The 23,143-nt window shown below is 47.8% G+C and overlaps 1 protein-coding gene across 2 annotated transcripts; it reads right to left on the bottom strand.

Moving 5' to 3' along the window:
- Positions 1-953: 953 nt before the first annotated feature.
- On the bottom strand, positions 954-22,049 carry C1QTNF2 (C1q and TNF related 2). 2 transcript variants are annotated; one of them, XM_073010546.1, is made up of 4 exons: positions 21,888-22,049; positions 8,754-8,857; positions 7,989-8,241; positions 954-2,972 (listed from the first exon to the last, which is right to left on the bottom strand). In XM_073010546.1, the coding sequence occupies exons 1-4, from the start codon at positions 22,000-22,002 to the stop codon at positions 2,359-2,361; spliced, it is 1,086 nt and encodes a 361-aa protein (XP_072866647.1). In that variant the 5' UTR covers positions 22,003-22,049; the 3' UTR covers positions 954-2,358. The 2 variants fall into 2 exon arrangements, with proteins under 2 accessions (XP_072866647.1, XP_008013385.1); XM_008015194.3 differs by lacking the exon at positions 8,754-8,857 and having other exon boundaries at positions 21,888-22,048.
- Positions 22,050-23,143: the final 1,094 nt, after the last annotated feature.

The raw sequence follows: 23,143 nt of genomic DNA, 5'->3' as shown, positions 1-23,143 counted from the left end.
AAGCCCATGGCAATCAGCCATAGCTAGGAAGAAGGGCTGGGGCCCAGTGCATCTGGGAAGGCCACCGCCTTGGAGCCCCTTCCTCATCTGGGCCACCATCCTGCATCATCAGCCTGAGACCTCCAAGTGGCTCACCAAGGAGGCAGCCATCCTCAGAAGAGTCAGGGGATAAAGGGGAGCTCATCCTTGACATCACTAGCTACCAGAGACCTGCCTCAACTGCATCATCTGCTTCTGCCCCCCCTGCCACAAACCCACCATCTGCAGCAACCCTAGACCACATCCAAGGAAGACAAGACCCCAGCCCTGGGCCCTGGAAGGTCTCTGCTATCATCTGCCCCACCCTCTACAAAAGAGTGCCGAGTCTTCCCCCATCATTCCCACACTTTCCCTGAGGAGTCCCTGGCCAAGGGGACATCGGTTCAATATGGGCCAAAAAGTGGCAACCACAGAGCTCTGGGGTCCAGCCCATCTTGCTGAGTTTGGATTTATTACCTGGGCTACAAAGGGTTAAGTCAAATGCCTTCAAATACCTATATCCCTGGGGGAAGGAAGAGGAAGAAGCAAAAGGCTCTTCTAAAAGTTGTATTTGTAAGAAAAAGAAAAGGAAAAAAGAACTGTTCACTGGCCAAAGCTGACCTCTTCCCACAGGGGTGCTGCAGGGGACCCCAACCCACACGTCAATCTGATTGGGTCAGAAAGACTTTCCTGAATTGTTCAGACCCACCCCAATCCCAAACCATTTATGGCCCAGAGAAAATGGAGTTATTTTAAATAAACCCCATTTTACTTATGGAGATGGCCACTCCTTCCAGAACCATCCTGTGCAGCCATCGCTGTCCCTGAGTATCTCTCTAGGCGGGCAGCCAGAGAAAGCTGCTAGGGAGCTGTGGCTTCAACTGAAAATTCTCTCCAGCAAATTGTTTCATGGGGCTCTCAATACCTGCCTTTTGTTTTTGAGACAGTCTTATTCTGTTGCCCAGGCTGCAGTGCAGTGGCATGATCTCAGCTAACTGCAACCTCCACCTCCCAGGTTCAAGCAATTCTTCCGCCTCAGCCTCCCCAGTATCTGGGATTACAGGTGCCCACCACCATGCCTGTCTAATTTTTGTATTTTTTGAGATAACATTTCGCCACGTTGGCCAAGCTGGTCTTGAACGCTTGACCTCAAGTGATCCATCTGCCTCAGCCTCCCAAAGTCCTGGGATTACAGGCCTGAGCCACCACATCCAGCCAGCACCTGGCACTTTTACTGCAGCTTCTTAAACCCTCAGATCCCTGCATACTGGAAACACCTGGGCTTGGGGTGAGATTCATTTGCGTGGGATCCATTCCTGCCATCTTAGAGCAGCGGTTCTCAGGCGTACGTGCATACCCTGGTGTATCTCATTCATTGAGAAGCGGACCTGCAAAAGATTAACTAATAATAAAGTGCTCAAGTCTGTGGCCGACTTGACTCATGCATTGAGCAGATTCAAGATGATCCGCTTATCAATGTCGTGCTCACTTTGCATTCTGATAAGCCTTTGTGAGTGGAACGACCTCTGCCATGGCCTGGGAGGTTCTGTATTATCTTCCAGCCTCACGCCTCATGCCTCGTTTCTCAGTTCTGACGTTGGCCCCTCCCTCTTTTCCATCAAAGTCTTTGCACTTGCAGAGTCTTTTGCTGGGAGACCTCTTTTCCGAGGCCTTTGCATTGCTCTATTTCCTTCTTTGGAACTCAGCTAAAAAATGGAACTTTTCCAGGTACGGACTTAGAGGGGTCTTAAGAGAGCCTTTGGGGAAGGGAGGTGAGAGGCTGGAAATAGCTTATTCTTCGATCTACATGGAGGTTTCAGGGTGTGCACATAAGTAAAAATTATTCACTGAGCTGTCAACTTAAAATTTGGAGAGTCACTGTATGTAAGTAAACCTAAAAAGGCAAACAAACAAACAAAAAGAAACAAATTTCCACCTCTTCCCTGTCTCCTGTTATTCCTATTACTGTCAACCATGGCATGTTCATTTCTATCCTGGCATAATATTATATTATCTGCTTGGTTATTTGTAAATTGTATCTCCTGCTAGAATGTAAGCCGCATGAGGACAGATGCTCTGTCTTGTCCACTGCTGCGCCTTTCAGAGAATAGCATAGTGCCTGTTACATAGTAGATACTTTAAAAAGAAGTGAATAAATAGATGGTCGGATGAATAAAAAGGTTTGGATTTAATGATGGGGAAAAAAAGAGGCAGAGGAGGTCAGCCTGAGGCTAGAACTGCTCACTGGACCCCCCACCCCCAGCCTACAGTTGAGGGGTCTTGCTTTGTAAACCCAAGTCCAGAAGCTTGCTCCCTGCTTGGCGGACCACACTGGCATGTCTATACCTCGTTGGGGTCATCCTGGTCGGCGTAGATTAGGAAGCCCGTAAAGAGGCTGTCTGTCCAGTAAGGGTCATAGAAGAGCCCATTCTGCTCTGAGTAGAAGATTTGCAGCCAGACTTCGTCACCCTGCTTGAGAGCCAGGATGGTGGAGCCCGAGGCCACATCATGGTTGCCGGTGTTGGCATCAAAGGTCCGGATGCGGTACTGGCCGTTGTGCACCAGGCCGATGGCTAGGTGCTTGTTGGCCAGCGTGATGTCGTAGGTGAAGTAGTAGATCCCAGGCACGCCGCAGACGAACTTGCCGCTGGAAGCATTGTAGTGACCACCCTCGTTCATCAGAATCTTGTCAAACTTGATGGGCAGCCGCTCCCGTGGGTAGCTCTTGGTCACTGCCACCGAGAAAGCTGACTTGGTATGGCCACTGCCGCAGCTGCAGGGTCCTGGGAGGCCCTGCTCCCCCTTCTTGCCCTTAGGCCCCTTCTTGCCTGGCGTGCCATGCTTCCCGGGGGTGCCGTTGACCCCCTTGGGGCCACGGGGGCCAGCCCGCCCAATGGCCCCGGCTTTGCCCTTTGGTCCTGGCTTTCCCCGGTTACCTGTCCGGCCAGGTGGACCTGGAAGACAGAGCAGCTGATGTTATGGAGGGTCCTCACAGACCTAGGCAGAGGGGTGCGCCTTGGTTTTCCAACCTTGGAGAAGGAGTGCTTGGGTAATGCAAAGAACAAGAAGGCTTTGGAGACACATAGAAGTGGGCGTAAATCCTAATGCTAGCTATCTGGAAAATGGAAATGATGATACTTACCTTCAAAAATCACTGTGGATCAGGGCAAAAAGTTCACACCCTTTCCTTTTCCTGCCTTCTAAGGAAGGGTCTGGTCTGTCTGCCAGATCAATCCTTCCACGGGCTGTGCTGGTAATGGGTTGAGAAGAGAACTAGAAAAAGTCCCTTGATTTCAACACATTGATCTTAGTAAAATCCCTGCCTAGTGCATACAAGCCCTGCCCACGTGTACAAGGATTTTATTGCGGCATTGCTTACAATAGCAAAAAATAGGAACAACTAAATGCCCATCCAAAAGAAAATGATTAAAAAAATTATGGTCCATTCATACTGTGGATTTCTATGCAGGAGTTAAAAAAAAAAAAAGAAAAGTAGAGTTACGTGTGCTCTATGAAACCTTCTCTAACATATACTAAGAGGAAAGAGCAGGTGGCCAGACCCTTTATGTTTAAAGGAAGCCAGGCTGGGCATGGTGGCTCATGTCTGTAATCCCAGCACTTTGGGAAGCTGGGACTGGAGGATCGCTTGAGGCCAGGAGTTTGAGACCAGCCTGGGCAATGTAGCCAGACACTATCTCTACAAAAAATATAAAAATTAGTCAGGCATGGTGGCGTGCGCCTGTAGCCCTATCTACCTGGGAGGCTGAGGTGAGAGGATCCCTTGAGCCCACGAGTTCCAGGTTACAGTGAGCTCTGATTGTGTCACTGCATTCCAGCCTGGGCAACAGAGTGAGATCTTGTCTCTAAAAAATAAAAATTAGGAAAACAAAAGGAATCCACAATGCTAAATATTTCTACACCCATTTAAATGCATAGAAGAGTGCCTGGCCTATAGCAAACATTCCCTAAATACTAGCTGGCATTCCCTGCAGAACAATTCCCCCAATTGTGTTTTCCTTTAGAACGCTTTTTGATGTTTCATACTCATATTTCATAAAATGCACATTTCTCTCAATACAACATTTTTGGCTACTGATTGTATAAAATCAATTTAGTTTATGTCCCTTCAACTCAACATTTTAAACAAAACCTATGTGGATAATGACTTGAGTTCACTGATACAAGGTTATGTCACCCATACGAACTGTGTGGTCAAGGAAGTAATGTTTCAGGCATTTTCCATCCTAACAAGTTGCTTTGTTTCTTATACATATGTATGTAGGCATTTCACTGTGTTTTAGAGTTCTGAGTTAATCTGTAATGCATCTGAATTTTTCCTATTTTACGTAATTCGGAAATAGGTTTCCAAATTGCATTTTGTTACTGAACACTTGATTTTCAGCAACCGAGTGCTTATGTTAAATGCCTGACAATGCCTAGTATTATTAAACACATATGTAAATACACAGAAAAAGGCCAGGAAACATACACACCTAACCAATTAATAGTGGTTACCTCTGGAGGGTGAGGGGAGGATGAGAAGGGGTAGTAAGTAAGGAGGACTTTTGCTTTATGTATATTGTTTGAATATATTACAGTGAGACTGTGTTTGTATATTACTTATATAATTAAAAATAAACAGAATGGGAAAAAATAAAACTAAGAAAAGTCACAAAACTCTTGAAAAAATGAAAATAGACAAAAGGTGGGAAAAGGGGCCCAGAGAAGAGGAGTAGAGACAGAATCTTTTTTTTTTTTTTTTTTTTTTTTAGAGATAGTCTCACATTGTTACCCAGGCTGGAGTGCAGTGGTGCGATCATAGCTCACTGTAACCTCAAACTCTTGGGCTTGAGTCATCCTCCTGCCTCAGCCTCCTGAGTAGCTGGGATTTTAGGCACATACCACCATGCTTGGTTAATTTTAAAATTTTTTGTAGAGATGGTGCCTCCCTATGTTGCCCAGGCTGGTCTCAAACTCCTGGCCTCCCAGTACTCCTGCCTCGGCCTCCCAAAGTGCTGAAATTACAGTCATGAGCCACCATGCAGCCCCCAAGTCATTTTGACTTGGGGTTTTTGGTGGGAGACAAATAGGTAAGAAAGCTTACCGGGAAGTCCTACCATGAACTATATAATGTGCTTTCCTCTTCAATTTTTTTTTTTTTTTTTTTTTTGAGACGGAGTCTCGCTCTGTCGCCCAGGCTGGAGTGCAGTGGTGCGATCTGGGCTCACTGCAAGCTCCGCTTCCCGGGTTCACGCCATTCTCCTGCCTCAGTCTCCCGAGTAGCTGGGACTACAGGTGCCCGCCACCTCACCCGGCTAGTTTTTTGTATACTTTTTAGTAGAGACGGCATTTCACCGTGTTAGCCAGGATGGTCTCGATCTCCTGACCTTGTGATCCGCCCGTCTCGGCCTCCCAAAGTGCTGGGATTACAGGCGTGAGCCACCGCGCCCGGCCTCCTCTTCATTACCTTTTTTGAGAGACTTCAGGAAAAGCTGACTTTACTCTTGAAAGACTTTTCTGGAGGTGAATTTGTGTGTGTGGTGATGGGGGGCGGTTGGATGTTATCCTGAATTGGCCCCAGGGTGACAAGCTTCGTCTGGGTTACATGTGCTGGGCTCCCAACACCGCCTTCCTTGGTGTGGTGGCTTCCTTCTCTGCAGAGACTCAACACATAGCAGAGAGATGGCCAAAGGCAGCCCCAGTACACGGTAGAACTTCCTGGTAAGCTTTATCTATTTGGGGAAAAAGTCAACAGCAGAGACTCTGTCCCTCAGGATCCATAGGCAAATCTCAGGGAAAACTCTAGCTGGCCTGCTTGGAGCTCATGTCCAGACCTGAGTCTGCCGTTGTGGTCAGGAAATTGGATATCATGACGCCAGTGCCCAGCACGCTGGAAAAGCCCCCCACCCACACACCACCAGTCAAAGCTATGATGGTTACTTTTATACTAATCTCCTGGGGAGGAGGTACTTTTGAAGGAATTAGTTTGGTGTGGTAGGAAAAGACCTGGATTTGCAGTCAACTATCTGTGTGTTATGTGAGCTCAATAAGTCAATTACAGGGTGCCTAACATTTATTGTATGTCTATGCTGAGACAGGTGCTTCATACACTGTTTTATTTCATCTTTACCACAACCCTGTGAGACAGGTGCTATTATTATCCATATTTTAGAGATGAGGAAACCATGGTTTGGAGAGAGGTTAAATAGTTTGCCAAAATCAGTGTCCAGGTTTGTTTCCAAAGTTCATGTTCTTGCAGGGATGATATTTTGCTCTCAACTGAATCACTCTGACTCTCAGTATCCTCATCTGCAACATGGCGAAAATAAGAATCCCTCCGGCACAGGATATGGATGGTCAGATGGGCAACATGCTCAAAAGTGCTTTGTCAACATGAAAATGCCATACAAATAAAAATTATTATATTTCTCTACTGCTTAAAATGTAGGCTTAGGGAATGCTGCTGACACTGAAAAGTGCTTGGTTGCTGGGGTGAAAGTTTGGAGATATAAAGAATGTCACAACGGAAAGGTCTGTAGAGTATATCCATTCTGCTTGCCGTCTGCCTGGCATCCCTTCCTTTGGGGAGCTGCCGTTCACCATTTCATTTCATATGGTCCTAGCAGGGCTGTCAGTCACAATGACTCACACACATACACACGCATACACACACACGCACGCAGGGGTGGCCCCATGAGTCTGCCCTGCAAACGGCGGCACTTCACCTCCTTGGTCAAGGGAATTGGTCCAGGATACACATGTGGCCAAGGAAAATTGGCTGTTCTGAGATTTGCTCTGTGGATGAAGCCAGGAAGATGTGGGCCTGAGCCCAGCAGTTGCTATTTCAGAACTTCCAGCCTTTGTGAGGATGCAACAAACACAGAGAGAAGCAGAGCCCTGACAATGATATTTGAGCTCCTGGACTCAGCTATTCCTGGAGCTTGGCTCTTGGATGTCTCAGTTTTGTTTTTTTTGTTTGTTTGTTTTTGTTTTGTGTGTGTGTTTTTTGTTTTGTTTTGTTTTTGTTTTTGTTTTGTTTTTGAGACAGGATCCTGCTCTGTTGCCCAGGCTGAAGTGCAGTGGCGCAATCTCAACTCACTCTAACCTCGGCCTCCCGGGTTCAAGCAATTCTCCTACCTCAGCCTCCAGAGTAGCTGGGATTACAGGCGTGCGCCACCAGGCCTGACTAATTTTTTGTATTTTTAGTAGAGATGGGGTTTTGCCATGTTGGCCGGGCTGGTCTTGAACTCCTGGCCTCAAGTGATCCGCCCACCTCAGCCTCCCAAAGTGCTGAGATTACAGGTGTGAGCCACCGCGCCTGGCCTGATGTCTCAGTTTTATGAGCTAATACATTCCATTTGGGACTATAAATTGGGTTTCTGTCACTTGCAGTTGTCAAGAGTTCTGAGTAATATTTTGGGAGACTTTTCCAAAGTTACTTAGCAACCCAAAGGTGCACCAGGGGCAGGAACACAAAATTCAATACCCATGTTCCTTTCAGAATAAACTGCTCTGAGGCTGGGCACAGTGGCCCATGCCTGTAATCCCAGCACTTTGGAAGGGTGAGGTAGATGGATCACTTGAGATCAGGAGTTTGAGACCAGCCTGGCCAACATGGTGAAACCCTATCTCTACTTAAAAAAACTCAAAAATTAGCCAGGTATGGTGACATGCGTCTGTAGCCCCAGCTACTCAGGAGGCTGAGGCAGGAGAATTGCTTGATCCCAGGAGGCAGAGGTTGCAGTGAGCTGAGATCACACCACTGCACTCCAGCCTGCGCAACAGAGCAAGCCTCTGTCTCAAGGTGGGGGGGAATATATATATATATATATAGCTTTGTTTATAAGTAAACAGTAATCTGATTTATAATGAAGAGGATTAATACTAGTTTTATCAACTTCATGACATCCCTCGCATGCCGGATGCTGTCAGCCAGGTGGGAACGAGAGGGGCAGGTGCAGGCCTCTTACCTTCCTCTCCGCTGTCCCCCCTGTCGCCGTCCTGTCCATCTTGGCCATCTTTGCCAGGAAAGCCCATTCGTCCCATCATCCCTGAGGGCCCTGGGGCTCCTGGGGGGCCAGGTGGGCCCTGGGGGCCAGGCAGGCTGCAGACCAGTTGAGGGGAGCCTTTCCGGAAGTCCCTGCGAGCAAAGGCGCCAAGCAGTGGGTCAGCAGCGCAGGGGAGGGCACAGGCCAAGAGCACCCAGGGGATCATGGTGGTCACCTGTGGGAGGCAAGAGAGCTGTGACAGGTGAGTGTGGCCACCAAGCTGGCCTGGGTCTGGTCAGAGGGGATGCACAGGAGGAGGCAGCTGGGATACACTCAACTGGATTTCTGTCTCTTGCTCTTTCCTGCATCACATACAAGTAGATGTGATGTGGACAGAGTCATCATATCTTGAGGAAGTATTTGGGTGAGTGGAGTCATTACCCAGAATACACTTTGAAGGGGTCTCGGGGGTGAGGCACTCATCATCAGACCATCATCCCCCAGAGTGGCTGAAATGGATGCAGACCTTATGACCCAGAGACTGGTGACTGGGAGGAGCTGTGAATGGAGAGAAATGATCCATGGTTTCATCCAAATCTATGGCATGAATAGAAAGTTACAGTTCTACAAGGGTAGAAATGTTTGAATTGTAGGTGACTTTGTAAGTAGTCTGCTTCTCACGGGAGACTCAGGGTTGCGCATGAGGAGGGCTGAGGATTCAGTTACTGAGTGGAGGTCAACCATCACCTGAGCGACCTTGGCGGGCCGGTAGCAGCTCCTTCCCCAGGTGCTTCCTGTGCGCCAGGCATGTGCTAAGAGCTTTCCATTCATTACTTGATCTTCACAATACCCTTATAGAATAGATACAGGAGAGGAAGCGGAGGCTCAGAGAAGGTGAGCAATGTGTCTACATCACACTTTTCTAACCCGGAGCCTGTGGGCCGCATGCACCTCAGGACGGCTTTGAATACAGCCCGACACAAGTTTTGTAAACGTTCTTAAAACATCATGAGATATCTTTTGCGATTTTTAAAAGTTCATCACCTATTGTTAATGTTAGTGTATTTTATGTGTGGCCGAAGACAATTCTTCTTCCGATGTGGCACAGGGAAGCCAAAAGACTGGACGCTTCTGGTCTACATCACGCGATGAGTAGCTGGCAGGGCTAAGGTTTGAACCAGGCCATCCAGATCCAGAGCCTGTGCCCTCCTGTCCCAGGCTAGACCGTGTCCTTAAGGCTGATGGCAGCAACAGCACGATCCCACCGGAGATCAGTGTGCTATACACCCGGAGGTATCTACTCCCTGCCCTCACTGTGCATACGCAGAAACTGAGACCCAGAGCAGAAATAAGCAACTTGCCCAAGATCTCTCAACAAATCAGTTCCGTTGCTTTGCAATTAACAGCCTCTCTCTCAGGAATGAAACCAGGAGGGGGAACATCCCAGGCAGGACTTCCTGCCATGGAGATAAACTATGAAATGGTAACTTGCTTTGTGACCTTAGGCAAACCCTTTTCCCTCTCTGGGCCTCAGTTTCCTCACCTGAACAACAGGGGCTGGACTAGAGCAGTGGTTCCTAAACTTCAGTGCGCATCACACTCACCTCGAGGGCTTGTTAACTAACACACAGGTTGTTGGGCCTTATCCCTAAAGTTTCTGATTCATTAGTTCTGGGGTGAAGCTGGATCGTTTGCATTTCTAATAAGTTTCCAAGTGTTGCTGCTGATGGAGGTTCAGAGACCTTGTTTTGGGAACCACTAGAGTAGATGGTCTCTAGGGTCCCTTCTAGCTCCAATGCTGAGCCTTTCAGACTTCAATCTGTTCTCTTTCCAGATACAAAGCACTGTGGGCTTCATAGTCCTCACTCAGCCTGTGGCTATCCAATCAGACGTTTGAGTATTAGGGGGATCCTCAGCAGCTGTGGTCCTGGTTGCACAGCAGGGGCACTGCTCAGGCATTGACCTTTGGAACTCATTTTTCCTTCTGGGCCTTCAATCTCCTTTCCCTTCAGACTCTGCTTGGCCCCTGGCTCTTGGAGAGCCTGTCCAGGATTTCTGGCTGCCTCTGGCTGTTCCCCTCAGAAACAGGCTGACCATACCTCTCCTCCTGCCCCCTCCAGGATCTTTAACCCTGGAAACAGATGCTGAGGGGAAGGCCTGGGCTTGTAGAGAAAGGAAAACGTTCATTGCCCACATCCCAGCAGTGTGACAATCACAGGCCCAAAATTGTAACTCCCAAAGAGCCTGCAAAAGGCCCTCATGGAAAAGATAGCTTTAAATGTCTGCCAGGCACAGAGATGCAGAGTAGTCTAGACCCGCCCCAGTCATGAAACATCTAGAAATCCTCCTCCTGTCCTTGTACCTCGCCTCCCTTCAACTTGGAAAGAGGTGAGCTGACAAGGGGAGCAGATGGCCTTGCCCGTTTCACACCTTCCCTGGGGGAGCAGGAAGAAACCTCACCTTCGGATGGAAGGGTTGCCAGGGAGTGGAGACTTCAATCAGGGGGAGGAGGAGCTCCCCTCACAGACTAAATTATAAGTAGGGAGGGGTAGGAAAAAATAAGGACGCAGTTTGATTGTATTTCTGATGTCACACTTGCTCAAACTAGGTTACATAAATAATAGTAGAGGTGGTAGGCAGATATAGCAAACATCAGGGAAACGTTACATAAATGACAGGTGCTTTTTGGAGAACTATGGCCTAGACACTCCCCAGGCCCTGTGAATCATCATTTCTTTCCCTTGTCTACATGATGAGGGTCTGGGAAAACTGATTAGCCTTATTTGTGAGCTGCAGCACATCTGGGACCCCCAGAATAGAAACTGAATTTTTAAAGCAGGTTCGAAATGATTTGGAAAGTTGCAGTCTACAAACATTTTGCAGTAGGGAGAGAGGGAGGAAGGAAGTGGAAGCAAGTCTTCAAGGCAGATGAGAATCCTGCAAACAGCTAGCTGAAGACAGGCAGAAAAGAGAGCCAGCCGGACGAGAGAGGGCGAGAAAGGGAACCATCTGTCACCGTTGACAGCTCCCCTCTCTCTTCTGACCTCCACGCCCAGCCACACAGGCTCCACAAGAGGAAGGTGGATTTGCTCTCTTGCCCACAATGGCCTTGCACCAGCTTCTCTGGACAAAGAGGGAATGCGTCTCTGCAAAAGGTGGTTCGGGGTAGGCCCCAGTGCCTGGGTGGAGGGGTGTGTGTCTGAGACACACAGGGAGGAAGGGTTTTCTGAGCTGGAGCCTGAAGGCTCCTGGAGTCCCAGAGGAGTGCTGGGAGCTACAGCCAGGAAATGTTTTGGAAATAAAGGCGGGGAGACTAGATTCTAGTTCCAAACCTAGAGGAAGGGAGGGAGAGGAGAGTCTCCTTGCCTCCACAGCACCTCCAAGAAAAACAAGGCTCCAAATAGCCCTGCTCCCAGCTTGTGCCCTGCCCCACCCTCACCCCATTCTCTACACAATGGTGTCGAGAAAGCCTGGGGGCAGGGTGCTTAGAGGGGCACTAAGGCCCCAAGGAATCCAGGCAGATTAACTCTTCCAGGGCCTTTCTTTATTTTTCTTTTCTCTTTAGGGATGGGGGTCTTGCTCTGTTGCCCAGGCTGGAGTGCATGGTGCAAGAGCTCACTGCAGCCTTGAACTCCTGGGCTCAAGTGATCCTCCTGCCTCAGCCTTCTGTCCCAAGTAGTTGGACCTACAGGAGTGTGCCACCACTGTCAGCTTGCACCTTTTAAATACATTTAGAATCACGAACTTGGGGAGGGCCTCAGGGAACCATCTAATCCAACCTCTTCAGTTACAGATGGGGAAACCAAGGCAGAAGCAAACCCACCTTATTACACACCTACAATGTTCCAGGCACTGTGTGAAGCCCTGTATCTACATTTTTTTTTTTTTTTCCTCACTTTGTCACCCAGGCTGGAGTGCAGTGGCATGATCTCAGCTCACTGCAACCTCCACCTCTTGGGCTCAAGTGTTCCTTCCTCCTCAGCCTCCCGAGTAGCTGGGACTACAGGAGTATGCCACCATGCCCAGCTAATTTTTTTTTTTTTGTAGAAATGGGGTCTTGCCATGTCACCTGCTGGTCTTGAACTCCTGGACTCCAGCGATCCACCCGTCTCGGCCTCCGAAAGTGCTGAGATGACAGGCGTGAGCCACCGCATCCAGCCTACTGCATTGTTTTATATGAAGCTTACCTAAGTCCTATGAAGCTTACTTGAGCCCTTACTGTCCCATTTTTTTTTTCCAGAGGAAAAAACAGATACTCCAAGAAGTGAAGTTATCTACTCAGAGTCACACCGTCAGGGATTAATGGAGATGGCGTTCAAACCCATGTCGTATGCCTCTGAAGACTGTGCTTAATCCATGCCCCTTGCTTCCTGCCCCTGCTGTTTCCCCCCATTTTATAGAAGACACTGAAACTCAGAGAGGCTAACTTACTTATGTTTACACAACTAGTTAGTGGCAGAAGTTATATTTGAACTTGGGTTTGGCTGACCCTAGTACCCAAATGCTTTCCATTATGTCAGCATTTCTTATATTTTTCCTCCTAAATATCCCACATTACAGAAAAGACCTTGAAGCATATGCCAAAACCACACACAGCCATAGAGAAATCTCTCTGATGCCCTGTATTTTATTTTACAATTTTTACACACACACTACATGACTTTGAAAGTGTACAAGTGATGTTTTTTTCTCTCTCGGGGTGCTGGAGTAAATCAATGTTTGAGCAAGACCTCCTGTCCTTTGAGAGGCCCACACTTGGATTAGACAAGGTGATGAGAGGCGTGGAGGGGACAGCCTCCCGGACCCTGGGTCCCCACTATAAGCCCCTTTGGTTTGTTAATGGGGGGTGTTTCCAAGGCCTGAGCCAAAAGATCAGGATGTCACTCCCCAAGACCCTCCAGTAGGTGCTGGCTTAAATAGCAAACATCAGAACCCCAGCCACGGCTTACGAGGCCCCAGCTGAGCTGGCTCCAGCCTCCGCCCCAACTTCAGCTCCTCCCTGGCTCCCTCGGCTCCTCTGGCCCAGCACCCCCCTCCCACCCCCACTACCTTTTCCAGGCCAAGCTCCATTCAGCCCCAAGGCGCCAGCCACTCTGCCAGTAACCTCACGGCTCCACCCTCTTGCTTTGCTGGCTCTTTCTCTGCTGTATTTCAGTTTAAATGTCACTTCCTCCAGGCATTCCCTGACGTGACCTCTCAGCCAGCGCCCCCTTTCTGCAAGCTCCCTTTTCCCAGCTCTTTCCACTCACCCATATTCACTTTACTTGGTTGCCTCCCCCATGTGTCTCCACTAAAATGTAAGCTCCATGAGTACAGGGACCCCAGCTGGCCCCCTGGCTTCAAACTTCCTCACACACAGTGGATGTTCAAGAAATATTTGCTTAATTAGTAAGTGCTGGAGACGCGGACTCTGCCTTCAAGAAAATCCACAGCGAACAGAAAACCAGGCAGTGGCTGAAATCCAGAAGAGAGAGCACTGACACCCATTGATACAAATCAGTTTTTTTCCCTCTGCTTTTCTAACCCAAATCAGATCCAATCCCTCCTTGCTTTTGACCCCTTACAGTACAGGGGCTAGGTCTTTCCCTCTCTGGCCCGTAGGATGGGGCCAGCCTTGCAGAATGCCTCACATATAGCAGGTGCTCCATAGAGAGCTGTCCAATTAACCAGAAGAGAGGTGAGTATTAGTCCTTTCTCACCTTTAAAAAAACAATCTCAGTTCCTAAACTGTCCTTTCTGGGGGTGGGAAGGTGTTAGTTGAATAGGGACGCCTTCATTAGAGCGTTCCTGCTAAAGGGATAAAACATATTAGTTGGTTAAACCCCAGAAATAGAATCATGGGTTGCTAAACTCAGACGAGTTCTTTTTATTTTTATTTATTTCTTATTTTTTTGAGATGGAGTCTTGCTCTGTTGCCAGGCTGGAGTGCAGTGGCACAATCTCGGCTCACTGCAACTTCCGCCTGCCGGGTACAAGCAATTCTTCTGCCCCAGCCTCCCAAGTAGCTGGGACTACAGGCGCATGCCACCATGCCCAGCTAATTTTTCGTATTTTTAGTAGAGACTGGGTTTCACTATGCTGGCCTGGCTGGTCTTGAACTCCTGACCTCGTGATCTGCCTGCCTCACCTCAAAGTACGGGGATTACAGGCGTGAGCCACCAAGCCTGGCTGAACATGGATGAGTTCTTAAATCTGGCTTCTCATCTCTCTGTTAAGTAGCTAATGATTCATCAATACACATGTTCTAGAAAAGCACTAGGAGCTGAAGTGCCACAGCCTGAGTCTACTGTCAGGGAAGTCTTCCTCCTGGCCACAGGACATGGCCCCCTGGTTTATTCCCAAGGGCCCTCTGACCAGACTGGGATGTGAGAAGGGCCAGAAGTGGGGACGTGGGCCTCTCACTGATCCTTCCTCAATGTGTCTGCCAGTAGAAGTTCCAGGAATACTTGTCTTGAGCAAGCCTGCTAGGCCTGGGTGCTGAACAATCTCCCCTTGCAGATTGGAAGATGTAAATTACGCTCAAATAAATCTGACCTGTTGGTTATCAGGTTTTGACACACTGACAGGTAGGAGTGGCATTTAACTCCGTGGTTAAGAGCCACGGAACACCCAGCACTTGGTCCCCTCAACTATGCAATGAAAATGATAGTATACCTACCTCAGGGAGTTTGTGTGAGAAATGAGTGAAGGAACACGTTCAAAGATTCTATCTAGTCCAGTGTTTGACACTGTAAAAGCTCCATGGTTGGAAAAAACTGTGCCTAAAATGCCCCCAATCCTTCACCTCCTCCGGGAAGCCCTCAGGTAGCTGCCAGCCTCATCCTTCAAGTCTCAGGTCTCATGTCATCTCCTCAGAGGGGCCTGCCCTGATCATGTGATCCAAAGCATTCCACCCACCCTGCATATGCTCTTATCCCATCCTGTTCTTTCAAGGCATCTGGCCCAATTTGTGATTATGCATTTGTTTGTTCCTTGACTTGTTAACTGTCTGGCTCTTTCCCTGGAATGGAAGGTCCGGGAAAGTATGGGCCCTGCATGTTGCTCTCAGTTGGGCTGCCGGAGCCTAGCGCGGCACCTGCATAGAGCAAATACTCAACACACAGCTGTTGAACAACCTTGAATGAACTGGCCACTCTTACAGAGACAGGAATAATCCAGGGTGGTCACAGGAGAAAAATTCCAGGCAGCAGTTTGACATGACTAGAGGCTATATAGGCCGATAAGACCCTGAAAAACAGGGTGTGGACCAAGCTGGCTAAGACCCACTGGACCCAACATGGTGATGGATTTGATCGAGATTTCACCCAGGGCCTCTTTATACGCTCGTTCATGTACTCAATCACACACCCACCAGTGCCACGACAGCTCCGAGAACACCCATATTTAGTGTAGAAATGGGTGGCACCACAGTTCCTGGAAATCTCCACCTTTTTCCAGGAATTTTCATGAATATTCCACCTGTTGGTTAAAGAAACCCGTAAAGATAGAAACCCCAAACCCCTCTGCCCAACTCCCTCTTGAGAACGCCCACAGCCCCCTTTCCTGAGTGTGTACTTTTCCGCCTTGCAATAAGTCACCATAATTTCACAATTTTCTAACTCATCCTTGAATTCCTTCTTGAGATGGTGTCAAGAGCCTGGACACTGGCTGGAGTTGAGGTCCCACTGGCGTTTGAGGACCTCCCCAGCCCACCGGTATTATTACAATTTACAAAGCAAGGGGATCACAAGGGTCTCAATAAAAGTGTGGATGACAAAGCCTCACTTGGCTACTGAGGAAAACTCAGTGCAATGACTGGGCTTGGATTCTGAAGACCGGGGTCCCAGTCCTAGTTTTGTAACTTACTAATCGTGTGACTGTGAAAAAGTCATTTCATCTTATCTGGGCCTTCATTTCCTCACCTGTAAAATGGACATATTAACATTTGCCCAGTCTGCCTTACAGGGTTATTCAGAGAATCAAAAAAGATAGTGGATTTGAAAACAAAACATGATACAAAAGTTAGAGCCGTATTTAAAATTGTAATTGTCACTAGTTGCAACTGAACTAAGGGATCATAGTCCTGAACTCCCACTGGGAGCCCCTGGAGTGTTTCAGGGGAGACCTCATCCTGGGTGGAGGAGGACACCCAAATCTCGCCCAACAGGGCAATTCTCCCTGTGTTTGGTGTTAAAAGGGAAAAGGCTTGCTTGCGGATAAAGCTTGCTGAAAATCTGCTTTGATGGGAGAATAGAATACTATAATAAAAAACATTCCACGCCCTCCCCGAATTCCAGGAAGTAAATTGGAAACAGTCCTCTCCAGCTTCTCTGAAAAGCTAAAGAGATCCTTGGAGGGAAAAAGCGGCTGGCTGCCGCTCCTCACACAGTGCTCACGAAATGTCCCCTCTCTCCGGATCTCAAGATCAGTGTCCATTTGGAAACTGTCCAGAATCCACAGTCTAAATACAGAGGCTTCGAAGTCGTGGGGCCCACTTGCCAGGATGCCTCAGAAAATATTTCATCTGCTATTTTCTCTCTTTCTCTCTCCTCATTTCTGGCTCAGCCTAGAAAATGAGATCCAAGGACACATCATGATCTAACAAGGCCTCGGAAGCCAGGGGTTTGTCTCAGCAAGAATTCTTGAAAGCACACAGGAAATCAGCCCGTGTGTTAAAGCTGAAGACTTATACCTTCTAATATATACACTCCCAGCCTCTACGAAACGACAAACGTGGTGCATAACGTGGTGGGCAGTGGAGCCCACCCCCGGGGCCCTGGCCTGCTGCACCTCTGAGCCTCAGCTGCCTCCTCTGCACAATGAGGGAAAGAGTCAGGCTCTGGAGTGGCCGAAGACAAAGCCATCAAGCTTTGGCATTGTCTACAGCTGTTTTCTGCCACGTGGAGACCAAGGACTGCTGTGGGAGAGAAGAATGCAGCAGCTGTGAGAGATGTGAGGGGGCGAGAAGGCGGCTGAGGGTGTTCACATCCCCGTATCGCATCCCCAGGGCCCGTCTCCACGTGCCTGACCACAGCAGTAGGGGAGTGGGTGTGAGCAGCTCGGCCCAATACGAAAATGATGCAAGTCACACGTGTCAGTTTGTCTTGTAGTCACATTAAGAAAGTAAAAAAGAAGCAGGTGAAATTAATTTCAATGCTATTTAGCCCATTATTTCCCAAATATCATCATTTCAACATGTAATCACCATAAAAATTATGAATGAGACATTGTACATTCTTAGTACTAAGTCTTTGAAGCCTAGTGATGTATTTCACACTTGCAGCGGATCTCAAATCAGACTGGAGCATTTCAAGTCTTCAATAGCCGCATGCTGGCTTCTACAACAGCTCCAGCATAGCTGTGTGGGTTCAGATGCCATGAACTAGCTGTGGTACCTTCACATGTTATTTAATCTCTCCCCTTCAGTCTCCTCCTCTCCAACATGAACACGATTATCATAGAACCTACCTAAGACAGTTGTTATGAGAATTTAATGTTTCTAGAATAAGACCTGGCATATGGCAAGAGGTATAAAAGCATTAGCTTCTATTATTTTATTATTTCTTGCCCTTCCGAAAATCAAACAAGATAATGGATGTTGAACGTGACGATGCAAGTTTTAAGACCTTGTTTAAAATTGTAATTGCCACTAACTGCAGTTGAACTAACGAAAACCAGTCCTGCTCTGCCACCCTGGTCCTGCATGCATTTCAGGTAGAGACTCCGGTAGCTTCTCATTAACTCCCATTTTCACTTAAGTTAGTTCGAGTTATGGCTCTGTCAGGTGCTACCAAAAAAAAAGTCCTAGGGAGGCTGAGCCTTTGTTCCTGCCCTGCTGTTTCTGCTCTGAGGAAAGGATGGGGTGTTGCCTTGGCTTCACGACTTTGAGCCACCTGGCGTGTCCGTGCTCCATAATACAGAGACCAGAGAAGAAACGGGATGGTGCTTATCTCATCAAGTGACAGGGCCAAATGGGATATCAGGTGTGTATGTGTGCATGATACTGTGGCCTGGCACATGGCTACCCAATAAATAGTATGGTTTATTATTATTGCCTTTGAGGCCGGACACTGGGGATTTGGAGGTGAAAAGATGTAGTTGCTGCTCCTGTAGGGCCCACTCTGATCCCTAGAACTACCTGGGCAGGTTATAATGATCTGCTTACCTGAGCATCCAGCCGGCACACCTGTGTGACCAGGAAAAAAGAGCCTCACTCTCCTTTTCCTTTGTAATAGGCGCCCAACGGCATCTAGATGTAACAGCATCCAACACCAGGCAGGCGGCAGGGGAAGGAAATTTTGGGGTGAGACAACAATCCCTGGGAATGACATAAAAGGGACTACAAGATCTAAGAACTGAGGGAGAGAAACAAATTCTGAACTTTGAAGAGGTCAGGGAGAAAAGGCTAAGTTTTCCTTGACTTTTCCGGGTGAGCCCAAGAACTTCCATGGAGTCATTTCTGGTCAGGCCCTGATGGGCGTTCAGAGTAACCCTAAACTTCTGATACAGGGCCGGGCACAATGGCTCACATCTAGAATGCCGGTACTTTGGGAGGCTGAGGTGGGCGATCACTTGAAGACAGGAGTTTGAGACCAGTTTGGCCAACAAAGTGAGACCCCGCCCTCCCCTCACCCCACCAGCTCTACAAAGAAAAAAAAAATCAGATACAGGTCTATCCTTAGAGAAGCATGAGCTGGTCTGGTGGTTAAGTCATTTTCTAGCTGTTTGACCTTGGGCAAGTTATTTAATCTCTCTAGGTCTCATAAATGTCTATTGTTGCATGCCCCCAGACTGTGGTATTGTCATGGTGACCCACGCTGACTAGGACAGACAGCCTGTGTTCTAGAGTGTTCACAGTCCTCACCGTTCCCAAATATTATGCATCCCATTCCCATACACATTGCGCACAGCCCCTGTCAGTATCTGGGTTTACAACCCCTAACCTAGAGGAAAAGAGTAATGATTCTCCATGTATGTTGTGTGTTCTTATTTCAAAGTTTTGATGTTCATATCTCCCTTAATTCTCCCCACACTTCTAAGAGGCTGATACTGTCATCTCCACTTGGCAGAAGAGAAAACAGAGCTCAGAAAAGGGAAAAATTACTTTTCCTAGGTCAAAGTTTGGGTGGAACTCAGTCCTGCTGGCTAGGGGCCCAGAGCTCAAGTTCCTCTACCATGGCCCCTCAGCTAACAGGGGAGTTACTAACAGGGCAGTGATGTGTATGCGCATGTGTATGTGTGTTACAGGAGTAAGCCACTTAATAGAAGTGAACAAATCCATGGGAAGGTTATTTGCTTGAATAAATATTTGGCACAGAATTCCTTTCAAAAGAAAAGCTAGAATGGGCCGAGCGCGGTGGCTCATGCCTGTAATCCCAGCTCTTTGGGAGGCTGAGGCGGGCGGATCACGAGGTCAGGAGTTCGAGACCAGTCTGGCCAATATGGTGAAACCCTGTCTCTACTAAAAATACAAAAATTAGCTGGTTGTGGTAGCGTGCACCTGTAGTCCCAGCTACTCAGGAGACTGAGGCAGAAGAATTGCTTGAACCCAGGAGGCGGAGATGGCAGTGAGCCGAGATCGTGCCATTGCACTCCAGCCTGGGTGATAGAGCAAGACTCCATCTCAAAAAAAAAAAAAAAAAAAAAAAAGAAAAGCTAAAATAGAATGTAACTAATAGAAGTTTGATTTATGCAAGAGTTCATCTCATAGAGGCAAATTAAGGTTGGCAGGCCTTTGACCTGGAAGAAGGAGTGGGTGAAGCTGTGGGTGTGGAGAGGGACTCTGTTATCCCACAGTGAACATTCAGGAGTAGGATGCATCAGTGATTGAGACAGCAAGAGAGACTATTTGATCAGTAAGGTCAGGATGAGAGAAGGAATAGAGAGACAAGAGAGAAGAATAGGGAGATTTGCAGAGAAAAAAGTGACATCTTGGAGAACTTGCTGAATATTCGATGGAGACAGAGTGGCTTCAAAGATGACTCTAGCCTTGTGAAAAATAATCTCAGTTCATCCATACAATGACACACTATGACACCATTAGAAGAATAAAGTAGGCCTGTATATGTAGATCTGTAAACATGGCGAAGACACACTGTTAAGTGAAAAAAGCAAGTTGTACCATGGAATGTAAAGTATGCTTCTCTTTGAGTTAAAAAAAAAAAAACAAAAAAACAGCACAAATACAGAGTATATATAGTACAGAAGGGTTGGGGAAATACTTTCTGAAAAGACACAAAATCTTGTTAAAGGGGTTACCTTTCAGAATTGGGAGGGAGTGTGTAGGCTTTTACTTTTCTCTTTTTTTTTTTTTGAGACGGAGTCTCGCTCTGTCGCCCAGGCTGGAGTGCAGTGGCCGGATCTCAGCTCACTGCAAGCTCCGCCTCCCGGGTTTACGCCATTCTCCTGCCTCAGCCTCCCGAGTAGTTGGGACTACAGGCGCCCGCCACCTCGCCCGGCTAGTTTTTTGTATTTTTTAGTAGAGACGGGGTTTCACCGTGTTAGCCAGGATAGTCTCCATCTCCCGACCTCGTGATCCGCCCGTGTCGGCCTCCCAAAGTGCTGGGATTACAGGCTTGAGCCACCGCACCCAGCCTACTTTTCTCTTTCTACCTTTTGAACTGTTCAAATTTCCTGTGATGAGCATCGTTACTTTATAACATTTAAAACAAAAGGTAACCCTAAGGTTTAAGGATTGGAAGACAGGTAAGTGTGGTATCCCTGCTAGGAGACGGGGAGAAGTCAGACATTTGGGAGGAAACAAATTCTGCAGTGAATCTGATGTGTTACAATGAAGGGCTGTAGTGATGCTAGGAAATGTGTGGAGAGTCTGAGGATCGGGCAGTTGAAAGCAGGAGTAATTGATATAATTGCTCCAGATGACAGAATAAATTAGAGAATGGTGCAGAAGGAAGGCAAAAGTAAAGATGTAAGAGGACAGATTTTTAACAATGCTAACTGAGCACCAGCTTTGGGTTGCCCTACGTAGGACATTGTCTTTCTATTACTGCTACTTCAGCATGGTGGAAACATAGGGTCTCTGAGAAATGGCCAGTCTAAGGAAGGGACCGCTGCAGGCTTCCAAGCAGGGCAGTTTTGTGGTCAAGGAGCAGAGGAGGATCACAATGAGGTAGTGCAAGGGACTCATGGTGTCAGAGGAGAGCCTTGGGCTGGGAGAGTATTAGGGCCCACTGCAATTGTTTAGCTGAAAAGCGAGGTCCTACAATGCGGCAGCAGCAGTGGGGATGAAGTAAGGACAAAGCATATTAAGACAAGTAGTTTAGGCAGGGAAGGAGAGTGAAGAGAATCAAGAAGCATTGGGTACAAATCTCTGCCTGCTGTTCAATACCTTTTGAGCTCAGTTTGCCAGTCTGTATCATATATTTAAATAAATGTGAAGATTAAATGAAATAATGCATTCAGTAAATGTTAACTGTGATTGTTAGCTTGGGTATTGGACTCAGATTTACCAGACTTCAAGTCCCTTTTTCATCAGTTACTAGCTGTGCAACCCTGTCCAAATCATTAATGTCTCTGAGCCCGCTTTTGTAGACGGGGATAATCTGTTGTCATGAAAATGAAAGAGCACAAGTGCAGTGCTGGCAGGACTTGGCACAAAGTAGGCGCTCAATAAATGGCAGAGCTACGGGTATTACTATTGTAACGGGTAAACCACTGGGCACAGAGCCTGGCACACAGTAAGGACTCAAAACATGTTAATTTGTGTTATAATACAGAAGGCAGAAGTCGAGAGGCAGGAATGCGGGAGCTGCCCAACCCTCAATAAAGGCGCGCTGGCAGCTCTCCTGCCTTCCGCATCCTGCCCCGCCCGCAGCAGTGCGAGTCCTCCTCCTCCCCGCGCGCACTTGCCGCCCCCGCCCGACCGCGGTGCGGGCCACTCACCCTCGCGGCTGCCCGCCACGTCCAGGGGCGTCCGGAGCAAAGAAGCTCTCGGCGGGGCTCCGCGTCCCGGCTTTCCTCGGCGGCAGCAGCCGGGCCGAGCGCCGGCCCCAGGCATAGTTTTCCCATCCCGTCATGGGCGGGAGAGCCTTCCTCCCGGTCACGTGGGCTGGCCCGCAGCGCAGCATTCTCTTTTTAGCAGCTGTTTGGAAAAAACTTGCAGTGCTGATGACAACTCGGGTGTGTCGATGCATCTCTGCGCGGGTAGAGCTTGTTAGTGTATTTGGAGGTTTTGTGCACCAGTGATCAGAGTGATTGTTTCCCACACGTTTGCAAAGGTGTGCATGGACTTGAGTGTGATGATAAATCATATGGATGTGTTTAGTTGTGTATGTGCAAAAGTGCGTTTATCCAAATTTTTCATCAGGGCTGTTCGGTGTATGCACACGTGCATGCACATGTCCAAGATGGCAGCTTGGTGTACAACTGGAGTGCACATCAGCGGCTGGATGTACACGATAGTGGCTAGACATCTGTATGTGGGGTGCATATTTAAATGTGTATGACTGTGCAGTGGCTCATTCTGTGTTGATTTGTATGCATGCCTTGGCGTGGATTTTGTCCAGATGTGAGTGTGCACATACACACTACTGTGGGTGAGTGCCCTGTGTCCCAGCTCTCATTTCTCTCCTCCCCAGGTGAGGATTCACTGGCCTCACTTGCTCTCTGGCCCAACCTCAAGTCATTGAGAGACTTATGGAGGGTCTCAACTCCCAGGATAGACAAAGCAATCCTGCGTAGGAATCAAGCAGGCACTGGAGGAAAGGAAATCCTCCAAGGCCTGGCTTTCGCTTCTCCCTGTTCTTTCCACTGTTCTCTTCCACTAGCTACCCATATTTCGCTCCATGGCCAGAGCATCTGGTTAACAGCTGGTAAGTGACACAAAATTTATAGTCAGAATTTTAATACAGATATGCATTTGAATTCTAATGTTGGAACCACTGCCTTAATCAAGTCAGACAACCTCATAGGTGGTGTTTTATTTTCTAAAAAATTGGGAGAATATTACCTGCACTGCCTTTACCCCAAAATTGAGACACTAACTCATAAAGATGTTTGGTAAGCCATTAAACTATGTAGGAAATTATTACTAATACTACATAAACACCATTTGAGAATGAAAGTTTGTAGGCTCAACAAACATTCATTCAACAAATATTTGATAAGCATCCGTTATGTGTCAGTCCCCAAGCAAGGTG

Source organism: Chlorocebus sabaeus, chromosome 23, assembly GCF_047675955.1.
Source record: "Chlorocebus sabaeus isolate Y175 chromosome 23, mChlSab1.0.hap1, whole genome shotgun sequence".
Taxonomy (NCBI): Eukaryota; Metazoa; Chordata; class Mammalia; order Primates; family Cercopithecidae; genus Chlorocebus; species Chlorocebus sabaeus.
The sequence above is the reverse complement of the archived record's forward strand: the minus strand, read 5'-3'. Positions and strand labels throughout refer to the sequence as shown.